Source organism: Protomyctophum bolini (genome assembly GCF_963924005.1).
Source record: "Protomyctophum bolini genome assembly, chromosome: 3".
Lineage (NCBI taxonomy): Eukaryota > Metazoa > Chordata > Actinopteri > Myctophiformes > Myctophidae > Protomyctophum > Protomyctophum bolini.
Genome location: NC_137864.1, coordinates 17166316 through 17181768, shown reverse-complemented (window position 1 = coordinate 17181768; position 15453 = coordinate 17166316). Strand labels below are relative to the sequence as shown.

The 15453-nt window shown below is 43.7% G+C and overlaps 1 protein-coding gene across 2 annotated transcripts; it reads left to right on the top strand.

Annotated features, from left to right (window-relative positions):
• Positions 1-670: 670 nt before the first annotated feature.
• htra3a (HtrA serine peptidase 3a) lies at positions 671-12901 on the top strand. 2 transcript variants are annotated; one of them, XR_013963777.1, is made up of 11 exons: positions 671-1312; positions 3552-3657; positions 4446-4662; positions 5675-5869; positions 6257-6289; positions 6515-6629; positions 7938-8000; positions 8127-8184; positions 9004-9099; positions 10422-12244; positions 12280-12901. XR_013963777.1 is itself a non-coding variant. In XM_080759144.1 (10 exons), exons 1-10 carry the CDS (start codon positions 820-822, stop codon positions 10588-10590), a joined length of 1545 nt encoding a protein of 514 aa, XP_080615270.1. In that variant the 5' UTR covers positions 671-819; the 3' UTR covers positions 10591-12901. The 2 variants fall into 2 exon arrangements, 1 of the variants encoding a protein (XP_080615270.1); XM_080759144.1 differs by having other exon boundaries at positions 10422-12901.
• The last annotated feature ends 2552 nt before the right edge of the window (positions 12902-15453 follow it).

The following is a 15453-nucleotide window of genomic DNA, read 5'->3' as shown; positions in this document are numbered from 1 at the left end:
TGGGCTGTGGCTAGTCAACCAAGAACCAACACGCTAGCCTGGAGGAGAAGGGAGACATTTCATCAAGTTTCTCAGTGAGTATGGACGTTATCTGAGAGTTCCTCTTCTTATTTACTGTATCTCTGTCCTGTGCTGCAACTTGCAACTCCTCAACACGCCGGTAGATGGCTGTACAGTCCCGTGCACTCGAGAGACAACTGACCGGTTTATGCTTCGTCGTCCCATGGCCGATCTACAAGCCCACAAGGCGTTGCGACCTTCATTATACTCTAAGCCAGGTCGCGACGCCTTGTGGGCTTGTAGATCGGCGCTGTTACCGCCAGTCGTACGACTAAGCCCAAATAATTAAGATCAAGGCAGCGCTCGCCCAGCAGTCTGCCGGGGCGTACTGTAGGCTACTTATAGGCTATACCTTTTAACTGTTTGACATTGTGCTCCAGTCACTCACTATTAATCCACAGTCCACTAGATGGTGTAGTGATCATGAATGATTTCACCGTTTTGGTCGTATATAGGAGCAGGCGACAGTGACCCTCTGTGTCTGTGATGATGTAGCCTGATCTGAGCTCTTAGCTCTTAGTGCATTTTCCTTTTCAGACAAACGTGCATGAGTGAGAGTGAACATATAGGCCTACACTCATATCACTGCCAGCTGCCATCATTAGGCTACTAAAAAAACTGCTGGTGGAGAAGAGAAAGCAATTTATTAAACCTAAACTATACTTTGATTGAATGAGAACGCAAAGGACCAGACATTTGAAAAGGAAGCTATGACCGGAGAAAATTATTTACAATAGTCATCTCCATCTCTCTCTCGTTATGGAAAGAATCACTGCTGTGCGATTATGTACATTTGTGGTGGCGTTTCTCTTTGTGCACGACCTGACCGGTGCCATACCGCGATCCAAGAAGCCGTGCTCCCCGCGGTGCGACGTGGCCAGTTGTCCGAGTCCCAGCTGCCCCAGCGGGTACGTCCCGGACCGATGCAACTGCTGCCTGGTGTGCTCGCGGGCAGAGGGAGACCCGTGCGGCCGCAATAACGACCTGCCCTGCGGGGACGGCTTGGAGTGCAAGCTGCCTACTACTAGCCCTGCTGCTGCTGGCCATGCTGCTGCGGGGAATAATAAGCGACGATCAGGCTCAAAGAGGCTCTGTCAGTGTAAAATGGGACAGAACAAAGTTTGTGGGAGTGATGGAAAGACTTACAGTAACGTGTGTAAGATGAAGGTGTTCAGCCGCAAAGCTTTGCAGAAGGGGAGAGCAGCGGTCACTCTGGCGCACAAGGGACCGTGCGCCCTGCATGCAGACACGGGTAAGAGTTGGCCTGATTCAGTAGTTCTCAGTGGGGTGAGGTCCATGTCCAATTGTCCACCAGGGATTCCCAGGAGCCCAGCGAAAATCAGGCAATTGGTTAAAGTGGTTAAATCCGTTCCTTATTTTAATTGTAGCCAGGCTATAGCCTATGTTAAATAGCAGATCTACAAGCTCACACTAAGTAAAATATCTGAAATATTCAGCTAATTGACATGGTGTGAGCTTGTAGATCTGCTATTTTTTTTAAATAATTTTTAACATCACATATTTTCTTATGGGGGTCCCCTGGCACAAAATCTTTTCAGATGGGGTCTGTCATGGTGAAATAGTTGTTATTCTAGGGGGGCTTGTCTTGATCTTAGGAACTCAGAGCTACCCATGCATGCTGCATATCACCCACTCAACCACCACCAAAGAGTTTTAGGCCAGTGGCTCTCAACCTGTGGTCCTGGGACCACCAGTGGTCCTTGAGGGAGTTCCAAGCGGTCCTTAGCTAGATGGAGACTTTATTACCAAATGGACTCGTATAGAAATATAACTCTTGAGAGCGTAAAATGAAACCAAACCACCCTTTTTGGTTTCATTTTATGCTCTCAAGATAAATTATTGTTAAACAGCTGCATTACTTTATTTACAAGAAGTCCACACAATTAGAGAACGTAAAATAATTATTTTCATTGTTTGCCTGTTATCTCTCCTATGGTACCAAATGGTAAATGTATATAGCGCTTTACATAGATTGTGCATTCACCCATTCATTCATACACCGATGGCGACGGAAGCCATGCAAGGTACCAACCATCACATCGGGAGCAATTTGGGGTTCAGTGTCTTGCCCAAGGACACTTCGACATGTGGACAGGAGGAGCCGGGATTCGAACCGCCAACCCATGGATCATTGGGCAACCTGCTCTACCTCCTGAGCCACAGTCGCCCATGCTGTATTGATGTACCACATCAATACAGCATGGAATTGTGTCCACACGTACGACAACATTCATGTTTTCGGTCTGATTAAATAATGGACCTTGATATTAAAAAGTGTTGGAAACCACTGGTTTCGGCTCCTCTCTCTTCTTGGTTTTATCCATATTTAGCACTTCTCAGCTGTAGCCTCTCCACTAATCTTTATGGAATGTGATCCCAGCCTATATAGGATACTGGATCTGTCAATGATCTAAACAGGAAGTCAGTCACTCCCATCCAGGGGACCTCTCTGAAGTAGACATCAGACATCAGTTCAGGAAGGGATTAGTGGGTTGGACATAAATATAGCCTAGTCGCCCCACAGTTTGTAGATCAATTAGAGCTGTGTGTGTGTGTGTGTGTGTGTGTGTGTGTGTGTGTGTGTGTGTGTGTGTGTGTGCGCGCGCGCGCGTGTGCACGTGTGTGGAGAAAAAAAGGCGAGAGAGAGTACATTTATTCTACTTTACATTGTTACACATCCCCTCAATAATACCAGTATAGCCTGTGATGAGCAGTACACATGTGGTCTATGCAAATTACTAACTGTCTTGGACTTACATTATATCGAGGCCAGCTAAGGTCTTTATCTTTTTACACATTGTTGCATACAGTACATGCTTTGTTGCATGTGTGAACGTTGTGTTGTACTTATAGGCCTGCTGGCGCAATTATTAATACATAATCGGCATAATCACAATTATTTGAAATAACAAGATAGCAATTTATTTTTACAAAGCCTAAAAGGAAACCAGAAATTACATTTCTATTTATACGTTCCAATTTCCAATGCCAAAAACACATAATCGTTAATCGCAGTTATTAGTTTGACAGTTAATCATTAAAGGAGAATTCCATACTAGAACGAAGGCTTTCTTACCTTTATTTGTAGTTGTTACGTCCCAACCAAAGAGGCTATTTCCCCTAATATAAGCCCTCAATGGGGGTTGGGTTTTTGTGCTAATTCACTTATTTCCATCTAAATAAGTACCGGTAGTAAAGTTGATTTTTGAACGATGGAAATAAGCGAATTAGCACAACACCCCATAGCCCCATTCAATTCAATGCAATTCATTGAGGGCTTATGCTAGTGGAAATAGCCAATAATGCGCTTTTGCACAAAATAACACCTGGACCTCTTTGGTGAGGACGTTACAACTACAAATAAAGGTAGGAAAGCCTTCTAGTATGGAATTCTCCTTTAAGTAAATTGTCATGATGGTGTACTGAATATTAACTTATGTTAACCAAATGGGTTCTTTATGTCAGTATAGGTCATGCCCCGCTCCATCCAAACAGTCCTCGATACAAGTTCAACTTTATCGCTGACGCAGTTGAGAAGATTGCTCCTGCTGTTGTCCACATTGAACTCTTCTTAAGGTAAGGTGTGTGTGTGTGTGTGTGTGTGTGTGTGTGTGTGTGTGTGTGTGTGTGTGTGTGTGTGTGTGTGTGTGTGTGTGTGTGTGTGTGTGTGTGTGTGACCAAACACTCAGACATTCGTCTGTTCAAACTGTTTCAGATGTCACAGCCAATACACCCGATAGAGAAGTGACCATTCTTGTGGGATATAGCGTCTTTAAGGATGCCATTACAGCTTGGTTGGGTACAAATTACTCATCAAGGCTTTGTAATTAATCAATATTTAATATTTACTGAGAAGCTTTTTTTGTTTTTCAATTAAAACTGATTCTGGTATAGCAAAGCGGTCCGATCAGTTTCTTCTCCCGTTGCGTGCGCTTGGGGTTTGTTGTCTGTTGGTCCGTTATTTTTGGGTACAGGCTTTAGCTCCAACATACTATTGGACTATTACTTAATCCCCTCACACTTTAAGCAATAAGCATTGACCTCCAGTAACCTTACTTCAGAGGCAACTAGATTAAGCCAGACTAAATCTAAATATAAGATTTAGAAACTTTTAGTGTTTCTAGTAAGACTAAATCATAGTTGCCGAGACTCTTCTTCAACAAAGATGGCAAAAGCAAACATTATTTGTTCTGTACTACATACATACAATAGTATGGTACAAAACACTGAAGTCCTAAACCAGAAACCAACCCATAACCGAAAGCACGGAGCAACGCAAGTTCGGGAGCGAGGGGTGATTTCCACAGGTCTTTGGTGTGTTATAAACTGTCTGTCTGTCTGTCTCTGTCTCTGTCTCATATCAGACACCCTCTGTTTGGTCGCCACATTCCTCTGTCCAGTGGTTCTGGGTTCATCGTGACCCAGTCGGGTCTGATCGTCACCAACGCTCACGTGGTAACCCACGCGCTGGCGGGCCGTCCTCAGCTGCGCGTGCGGCTGCACGACGGAGACGCGTACGAGGCGGTGGTCAAGGATGTGGACAAGAAGGCAGACATCGCCACCATCAAAGTCAGCGCTCAGGTTGGAATGCACGCACGCACGCAGGCACACACACACACACACACACACACACACACACACACACACGTTTTTTTCACCATTCCGGCTCCTCTTTAAATGCACCTGTTTAAATGTGCCTTTACCGTACGAGTGGCCACGTCTCAACACTGCTATATGCCAGTATTCTCACAATGAGTGAGTCAGATGTTCCACTGGGCAGCTTGCAGGAATACACATGTAAACACTAACTGTGACTGGAGGCCTTCTCTCACCCATCTCTGAAATACTTCTGTGTTTCTCTCCTCCTCCTCACTCTCTCTCCTTGGAGCTCATTAGCGCCCACCAAAACGTAGTTTTTCTGTCTCTTCTGCTTTGCTAATTTGCTATTGTCCACCATGTCCACACATGGATATATATGGATATAGCCAGGTTTCCTCCTATGTTTTTTATGTGTGCAGCTATGTGTTTTGGGTTCATCCACCACACGAGCGCATGCACGTGTAAAGCGTCTTCATTGTGTATGGAGGCTATGTGAGTGACATCATTGTGCACGGAAGTTATGCGCCTACTGAGGCAAAAAACTACTTTCTGACCTTGATAGCCCATATTCATCCAAACGGAATTAGAAATTACATTAAACTCACCAACATTGCAGGTGTACGGAAAGCTTGAATTATCCTCTTTCTATGTATGTTCTGTTTCATAAAAACCCATCATAGTTATGAGCTACACATTCTGTCATAGTGTCAGAGTTTGGAAGCGCTTGTTTTCAATAATGCAACGTCCTGCTGTCTCCTTCATGATGTGCCATTTAGAAACGGGTGGTACGAGGGTCCGTTGAGTGAATTCCAATGAGCGCTTCCAAACTCCAACGCTCCATGTGGCTCAATGTTTTGCCACTCAGTCTAGATGAGCGGGGCGTGGAAAAGTGATGCACATACTCCACTGTAGATTTAGACTACACTGTGTGTGTGTGTGTGTGTGTGTGTGTGTGTGTGTGTGTGTGTGTGTGTGTGCGCGCGTGAGCGAGCAGAAGAAGCTTCCGGTGCTGGCGTTGGGCCACTCGGCTGACCTGAGGCCGGGGGAGTTCGTGGTGGCCATCGGCAGCCCCTTCGCCCTTCAGAACACCGTCACCACGGGCATCGTCAGCACGGCGCACAGAGACGGCAAGGAGCTGGGCATCAGAGACTCTGATATGGACTACGTACAGACTGACGCCATTATTAATGTAAGAATATATACATACTGTACATATACATCAAGGAGCTGGGTATCAGAGACTCTGATATGGACTACGTACAGACTGACGCCATTATTAATGTAAGAATATATACATACTGTACATACACATCAACGAGCTGGGCATCAGAGACTCTGATATGGACTACGTACAGACTGACACCATTATTAATGTAAGAATATATACATACTGTACATACACATCAAGGAGCTGGGCATCAGAGACTCTGATGTGGACTACGTACAGACTGATGCCATTAAGAAGCTTGTAAATAATTGTTACACAGCTAACCGATGTGTGTCACCGTGAGAGGCACTAATGTGATTGTATGCTTGTGTCTTTGTCACCTTTTCCATCATCATGTCTTCATGGAAGTATGGCAATTCTGGAGGACCTCTTGTTAACTTGGTGAGTAGCGTTCTGTGAAGTATAAACATGTAGTTTTGTTAACTTGGTGAGTAGCGTTCTGTGAAGTATAAACATGTCGTTTTTGCGTTTTCTAAATTGACATCCACAGCAAATATTTGACCCTAAGAAATATTCATTCTCCTGTTTGCATCCATGAGTTCACGCTGTGTTGTGTTGTGTGTGTGCATGCATGTGCGTGTGCGTGTGTGTGTGTGTGTGTGTTAGGACGGCGAGGTGATAGGCATCAACACTCTGAAGGTGACTGCAGGAATCTCCTTCGCCATCCCCTCTGACAGGATCAGACGTTTCCTCACAGAGTCCCAGAGCAGACACAACAAAGGTCAGAGGCTATAGACTAGCCTTGGATACCACAGGCGTTTTGACTGTGGCTGGTTTAGTCCACTGGTTCCCAAACACTGGGTCGGGACCCATTTGCATTTGTTCGGTCACGGCCCAATTTTTATGGGTCACGAGTAAAATTTCCATTTTCGTTTCCTACATTTAAATTAATTAAGAAGTCGTGAAAATAGCCGATCCACAAGCTTGCAACGCTGCGCGAAGCGATGCGTTGTGCGTTTGTAGATCTGCTATTTTCACTAGTTTGGGTCCTGGCTGGGGAAACGTCTAATCTCTCTTTTTGGGTCTCGACCTGAAAAGTTTGGGAACCACTGATTTAAACAATAATAAGCAATGTGTTCATTGAAGCTATAAGATACCAGGTAAACAATGAAACTGGCACATGTTTAAATGATGTGCTATCCAAATGACACTTGTAAGAAAATAAATGATGGCCCGGTCCGGCCTAGCGTTCCGGGCACCTATGCAGCAGTCTGACAGCAGTGACAGCGCATTGCGGGTTCTGACGAACTTTGCTATATGTCACTCCCCGTTTCTCTCTCCTCTTTTCATGTCTGTCTCCACTTACTCTATCAATAAAGGCAAAAAGTCCAAGAAATATCTTAAAAACAAAAAATAAAATAAACTATTGTGGACCTTGAATGATTGTGGACTAACGCTGTGAGTGTATAAACACTCTCTGGATTACAAATGGATACATGAGCGCTGCTGCAGGATTTTACTGTGTATGAAGTCATTGGGCCCGATTCACTAAGCTGTTTACACCCATATTTTGGGTGTAAAGGAATTTTCCAAACGTCCACGTTAGTAGTCCCATGTAAGTGTGCATCCGAGCAGACTTGAGAAAGAGCAGCCCTCCGCAAAATTCACAGACAAAAATAGATCACTGAATCAGACTAATGTGGGAAGTTTGGAAAATTCCTTTACACCCACAATATGGTTGTAAACCGTTTAGTGCATCGGCCCCATAGGTGTTACCGATGATACTAATCAAGGCTCTGTTCCATTCTGGTCAAACAGAATCAATTTGCTGCTATTGTGCATGTTGGATCACTGGAAACACCAAATGGACCTTTTTGCTTCCGGTACATTTGCTTGCTTCCGTTACTTTGTACACTCAGAGTTATGGGGATCCTTGATATCAAAAAGTTTAAGAACCACTGTACACTAAATGGAATGTATCCTCGCTAACACCGGAAGTATGGAGAGTTATTCTGTGTGTGCATAGAGCTAGCCTATTGTTTCTCAGCGTTACATATTTATTATAACACACATTATATTCTGCCTATAGATAAAAACAAGCTGTTGAGAGGAGGACATTACCATCTACCAGAGGAGACCCAGTCTGACGCAGGTGAGCCTGAGTGGTGAAGCCATGCTGTGATGATGATGATGATGATGATGATGAAAATGATGCTGAGGATGACTGTGTTGATAATGAAACAAATTGTGTCCCCCACCCCCACCCCCCCTCCCCCAGAACTGATGGGAGGGAAAAAACGTTTCATCGGCATCAGAATGATCACCATTACTGAGGCGTGAGTGTTGTTACACCCACACAATGAAACACACATTTACACGTCGATGGCATGCTAATCTTAGATTGTACCAGCGCTACTAGCTGTACTGTGTCAGAAAAAGAGACGGATGTTAGCTACGTGCTAGTCTTGGATATCCAGACACTGAAATGACTGCCCAGCCCTCTAGGCGAGATCGTGGTTTCTTAATCAAGATCGTGTTTCTCGTCGATGGCTAAGATATCTTGAGAAAAGCACTAGATGGGTTAAGTAACTAATTACATTTATTCAAGTAATTTTGAGGTATACTTTTACTTTACTGGAGTATTTCAATTTTCCAATACTTTTACTTCTACTCCACTACATTTGAGAGGCAAATATTGTATTTTTATTCCGCTACATTTATTTGAAAACTTTAGTTGCTATTTACTGCAGATTTTGATTATTACAAAACATAGCCTGCATAGCCCTATATACATTTCAGACATCTACAAACATAGCCATATAAACATAGCCCTGTATACATTTTGGTCATTCGAAAATAGCTACAAGCTCACAATGCGTCGTGATTGTCAACTTGGAGATCTCCTACTTAAAAATAATAAATGTATATATTTGAATACTTGTGAAATGGGACATTCTGCCCAATGAGCACTTTATACTTTTGGTACATTAAGTACATTTTGATACCGATACTTTTGTACTAATTCTGAATTCCCGGACTTTTACATTGAAGTATTTACTTAAAACGTAAATCATTTGAGCAGTTATTCCACTAGTGCACTGAGACTGTGTGTGTGTGTGTGTGTGTGTGTGTGTGTGTGTGTGTGTGTGTTCCAGTCTTGTGGCAGAGCTGAGACTTCAGAACCCAGACTTTCCTGATGTGAGCAGTGGAGTTCTAGTGCACCAGGTTCTACCGGACTCTCCTGCACACAAGTAGGTGCACGTACGCACACACACACACACACACACACACACACACACACACACACACACACACACACACACACATGTACGCACACATGTACGGTACGCACACATGTACGCACACATGTACGCACACATGCACGCCATGCACACACACTCTTGAGTGACTGTGTAGTATTCTCTAGTCTTGCCAAGACTCATTCTCCTCGCCTCGCTCCAGACTGCGTACACACACACACACAGACAGACAGACAGACAGACAGACACACAGAGCAGGAATGCCAGGATGAGAGTTTTTGTTAACCACTCGAACCCTTGTGTCCCTACTGTGTGCATGATGTCATATGAGGTGAACATTCAGCAAAGAAGAGTTTTGCGGGGGAAATGCTTTGGCCATGTCTCGCGCCCCCCACCCCGCCCCGCCTCCCCACCCCCAATACAAACTGACTGCAAAAATAACCTTAATAATAGAGAAAATATATCATAAATGAATACTGAAACCAGATATAGTCATTAAGGAAGGTTTATGCATGCACTATGTGTACTATGTAAACTCTTCATTTCCATTCAGTTGACAAAAGAAAAATGAAAATTTGGGTGGTTAATAGAGTGGTTAATAAAGCCTCTCTCTCTCTAACCTATAGGGGTGGCATCAAGGCAGGGGACGTCATCGTGGTATAAAACCTCTCTCTCTCTAACATATAGGGGTGGCATCAAGGCAGGGGACGTCATCGTGGTATAAAACCTCTCTCTATCTCTCTAACATATAGGGGTGGCATCAAGGCAGGGTACGTCATCATGGTATAAAACCTCTCTATCTCTCTAACCTATAGGGGTGGCATCAAGGCAGGGGACGTCATCGTGGTATAAAACCTCTCTCTCTCTAACCTATAGGGGTGGCATCAAGGCAGGGTACGTCATCATGGTATAAAACCTCTCTATCTCTCTAACCTATAGGGGTGGCATCAAGGCAGGGGACGTCATCATGGTATAAAACCTCTCTATCTCTCTAACCTATAGGGGTGGCATCAAGGCAGGGGACGTCATCGTGGTATAAAACCTCTCTCTATCTCTCTAACCTATAGGGGTGGCATCAAGGCAGGGGACGTCATCGTGGTATAAAACCTCTCTCTCTCTAACCTATAGGGGTGGCATCAAGGCAGGGGACGTCATCGTGGTATAAAACCTCTCTCTCTCTAACCTATAGGGGTGGCATCAAGGCAGGGGACGTCATCATGGTATAAAACCTCTCTCTCTCTAACCTATAGGGGTGGCATCAAGGCAGGGTACGTCATCGTGGTATAAAACCTCTCTCTCTCTCTAACCTATAGGGGTGGCATCAAGGCAGGGGACATCATCGTCACGCTGAACGGCCAAACTATTGGGAGGAACGAGGACCTGCAAGGGGCGTTGCTAGGAGACCAGCCCCTCCTCCTGGAGGTGCGGCGTGGCGACAATGAGCTGCTCTTCAACATCTACCCTCATGTCATTGTGAACTAAAGGGTTTTATAAATTGACCACTGAAGTCCTGACGTCGCTGCCGCCAGATGGCGCTATTCGCCTGGTTCGTGGGGGTCATTAGTTTTGTTGAAAACCCCACAGGGGATTCTTAGACTGCCTCCATATAAGGACTGTGTTAGAAACATAACCATAAAGTCACCCCGGAGATTTTACTCCTATGCATATGAAGCATCGACTGAAGGTGGGAATGTACAAATATACCCAAAGAGTAACACAATAAACACTAGAAACGCAACCCAAAAGACTACATTTCCAGGCTGCCGCCCGCTGCACACAAAATCTGTCACGCCCATCGCTCGTTGTCCTGACGGAGCATGACGTATTTTAGTAGCGACATTGATTTCAGACGCGGAGACTTTTACCTAAGACTTTCACGGCAGAATGAATTAAAATGTCTCCAGAAGCAGCCTGTATCAAATATTGTCAGACTTCAGTGGTCTATTCTATTGTTAAGAACTATTGGGCTGGGCTCAATGTATATAGTAGTAGGACACAGCCTTATTAGTTGCGCACACCGACAATAGCAGTTCCTCAAGTTACATTTGTACAGTATCAGAGTGGACAAATGGATAAATGAACACAGACGGCTTTACTGTTTGTTCGGACACTATGATGACAAATCACATAATGGAGACACGTTACTGTACTTCACCACCAGAAACACTGTAATGGATGGAACGCTTTTTTTGCACTGTTTAAAAGATAGTTTTTACACTAAAAGTGTGTGTGTAACTGCATGTGCAGTGTGCACACATGCAATCATATGGGTCTTTATGTGTACGTGAGGCACTAGTCTCGTGTGGCCAGACTGTTGCCTCCTGCAATTCTCAAATGCTTCCGTCGTACAGTCTGGATCATAGATATACTGTATATATCTATGGTCTGGATAGCACCAAAGCTCTGATTATGAGCAAGAGATAAAGCAGCATTGAAGCCTCCTCCCCGCTTCCGTTTCGTCTTTACAGTCACGCAAATTTAATCAAATATAATTGAAAAAGGGTAACTTTGAAAAACAAAGAAAAGGTCCCGCACACTGTCAGACACTTGCCAAAATGTTGCTCTTTATTAGGTCGACGTTTCGGTCGAATATTAGGCCTTCATCAGGACAGTCTGTCCTGATGAGGGCTTCTGTGTTCGGATTTCGGGAGGTGTAGTTCCAGAATCTATAGCATTTGGAGATTGTAGAATAGTTTTCTGGTTACGCGAGACTAGTGAGGCACAGACATCCTAGCAGCTGCTGTCCAGCTGTATGGAAGGTATAGGCTAGGCTCCTTGGTTTACAATGGTGGTTTCTTCTCCCCTCTTTGCCTTGGAAGGATATTCTCATAATCTAAACAAACCTAACAGCACCTAGGCAAATACTAGCGCGCGCGCGCGCACACACACACACACACACACACACACACACACACACACACACACACACACACACACACACACACACACACACACACACACACAGAGTAAGGGCCCATTGACTGGAAATGTCTATGATGTCATCTTTATCCCCTCCTGTTCTGGTAAAATAGATCCTCAGATGAAAGGAATGGAAGACCCTGTTCATGCTAACCTATCAAATGGTTGATGAATAGTGAGGAATGATAATGTATTTTTTAGATGATGCTTTATGCTAGTGGTTCGGAGGTTCCCATACTTTTTCATGTCAAGGACCCTCACAATGACACTCATTAGCCTGCGGACCCCCCATTTGAAAATATATGCCAAGTTTGATATGCAACAGGCTACGGACCCCCATTTAATGGCATTTCTATCGCTGAGACCCCAATTTATATTGTAAAATCAATGTTAATTTCACTCACCATTTGTACACTTTCCATTTGTTACATTCCCATAAGGGTCCATTTAGTTCCAAACTATCATTTAGGCTGGGGACCCCCTGGAACTCCCTCAAGGACCCCTGGGGGTCCCCGGACCCCACTTTGGGAACCACTGTTTTAGACGATGCATTATGCAGCCCATACTACAGAATACCTGCCAGTGCCAGACTGTAAAAATGTAACCATTGGGGTGGCAAATCTACAACAGTATAACCATTCTACCTCTTGATGAGATAGAATGCAGTCAGAGACGTGGGTAATAAGTTCATGGTTGCATTAAACAATAGAACGCTTATAAATCTAAATTATAACAGATGTAGATGGGCGGGTATCAATTGGATGAAATCAGATTAATCTTCAAGTTAACAGTCGGGGACAATATGCATAATGAAATTACTGAATTTTAGGTTAAATGTGCGTGACACTGCCAAATAAATTTGTGAAGAAATGTATTTCTTGTCCTGGTGTTGAAAGAAAATGTATGAGTATTGAAAGAAAATGAAACATAACATACTGGGCGGGAACCCCTTTTGATGTTTTAAACATTATGTGCTATTTTTGAAAAATTGTGAAAATATTTATTTCAGAAAACTGGACGATTTAGAAGATAAAAAAACAATTGAGGTCAGGCCTAAATGGGTTAAAATATGGTTGGATATTAACCCCGAAATGTAGTGTACAGAAAATGTTTTGTTTTGTGTAGTTGAATATGGTCATTCGTTTTCTGTTTTGATCATAGGGGGAGCTGTGGGGATAAAGCAATAGTTCCAGGAAATTAGGTACCAGGAACAACTATGAAAGTACAGGAAGTCAGGCGGTTCCATTTTAGGTATGAAAAAGTGTTTGCCGTGTTTGGTGGTGGTTTGTCAAAGGGACTCTTTTAAGGCCAAAACTAAACCCTAATCAGAAATTGATGAAATACAAAGTAGTTGGGCAAAATGTTTGAGATCTGAAGAAGAAAAGTTAATTTGATCATGGAACATTTCTGAGGGTTTAGCTCTGAATCCATTCAGAGCTTTTGTACAAAGGGCAACCTGCTGTGGCCTCCTGACTTGAAGGTTGTACAAAGGGCAACCTGCTGTGGCCTCCTGACTTGAAGGTTGTACAAAGGGCAACCTGCTGTGGCCTCCTGACTTGAAGGTTGTACAAAGGGCAACCTGCTGTGGCCTCCTGACTTGAAGGTTGTACAAAGGGCAACCTGCTGTGGCCTCCTGACTTGAAGGTTGTACAAAGGGCAACCTGCTGTGGCCTCCTGACTTGAAGGTTGTACAAAGGGCAACCTGTTGTGGCCTCCTGACTTGAAGGTTGTACAAAGGGCAACCTGTTGTGGCCTCCTGACTTGGGTGAGTAATATACCATTTTACACCCCTTTTTGAGCAATGCATTGTCTTTTAATTTGATAACTTTATGGATTACTTGATTTTTGGAAAATAGAAGATCTACAATGTTTGGTTCCATTTCCATTACTTTTGGGATTACATTTTTGATACTTGACATTGAAAGGAATTTACATTGCGGGACTTCTGTGTTTATTCCTACTAACAACAACACTACATGTTTAGGGCAGTGCTGATGACAGGTCCTGCTGTTAGCAAAATCTGTGAGAAACAATTTAATTTATATATTTATTTATTTTTCACTCAACACACCAGCAAATCTCTTTGGAAATAGTCGTGTATTATGTGTCCTTTGGAACCCCGGCGTTTTTGTTTGGTTTTGTGGCTTCTGGTAAAAAAGGGAATTTCTGAATTTGAGTATAGTGTTATAGCGAAGCTGGGTTGCATTACAGTAGGTTTACTGTAACGCGTGTGCGTGTGTGTGCGTGTGTGTGCGTGTGTGTGTGTGTGTGTGTGTGTGTGTGTGTGTGTGTGTGTGTGTGTGTGTGTGTGTGTGTGTGTGTGTGTGTGTGTGTGTGTGTGTGTGTGTGTGTGTGTGTGTGTGTGTGTGTGTGTGTGTGTGTGTGTGTGTGTGTGTGTGTGTGTGTGTGTGTGCGTGCGCACGTGCGTGCTTGTGCATGCATATGAAGGTTTTTCTATGTGTGTGGTTTCTTAAAATGACTTTAGCATGGTTTGATGTTGACACACACACTCTCTGTGCGTGTGTCTCTTGAGTGACTAGTATTCTCCAGTCACTCAGAGGTCCTGTCCTTTATAGAAACAATGTCTTGTTCTGACATCCAAACCTACTGTTTAACACAATTATAGTTATAGTTATGCGCAGTGGTGGCAGCCAAGTCTATGGACTTTTTAAAATGGAGTGCCGTTACCCCCCCCCTCATAAAACATGGTCATCAGTAGCCGCAATTTTTGCAACTCTAGATTTTTTCACAATTGGTTGAATCTAGAGTTGCAATAACCTCCATCGACTTCCTATGCATGGTTTTGGTTTTGCATTGGTTTGTGATCTCCTGGTCTTAAATTACGTTAAACTCACCAACATTGCAGCTGTAGTCCAAGCTTGAATTATCCTCTTTCAATCTGGTGTCGCTTGTTTATCATAAAAGTCCCCCGTAAAGATGTTATGAGCTACTTTCTGTCCAAAATATTCCAAGAGTGACAATATCGAGCCGCCATTTTGATTTTTGCAACGTGCCATAAAACAAGATGTGAGGGGGAGCGCTTGTTTAATAGAATCTTACCTGCGCAGGTAAGACACCCAAAGAAGAGGCCGACGCCCTAGGGAGGGAGGGACGCTATTAAACAAGCACTCCCCCTCACATCTTGTTTTATGGCACGTTGCAAAAATCAAAATGGCGGCTCGATATTGTCACTCTTGGAATATTTTGGACAGAAAGTAGCTCATAACATCTTTACGGGGGACTTTTATGATAAACAAGCGACACCAGATTGAAAGAGGATAATTCAAGCTTGGACTACAGCTGCAATGTTGGTGAGTTTAACGTAATTTAAGACCAGGAGATCACAAACCAATGCAAAACCAAAACCATGCATAGGAAGTCGATGGAGGTTATTGCAACTCTAGATTCAACCAATTTGCAAATTGC

Coding starts and splice junctions, on each gene's coding strand:
- htra3a (XM_080759144.1), top strand. CDS start 820: ATGGAAAGAATCACTGCTGTGCGATTATGTACATTTGTGGTGGCGTTT. Junction 4,663..5,674: donor CCATCAAAGTCAGCGCTCAG/GTTGGAATGCAC, acceptor GTGAGCGAGCAG/AAGAAGCTTCCGGTGCTGGC. Junction 9,100..10,421: donor CCGGACTCTCCTGCACACAA/GTAGGTGCACGT, acceptor TCTAACCTATAG/GGGTGGCATCAAGGCAGGGG.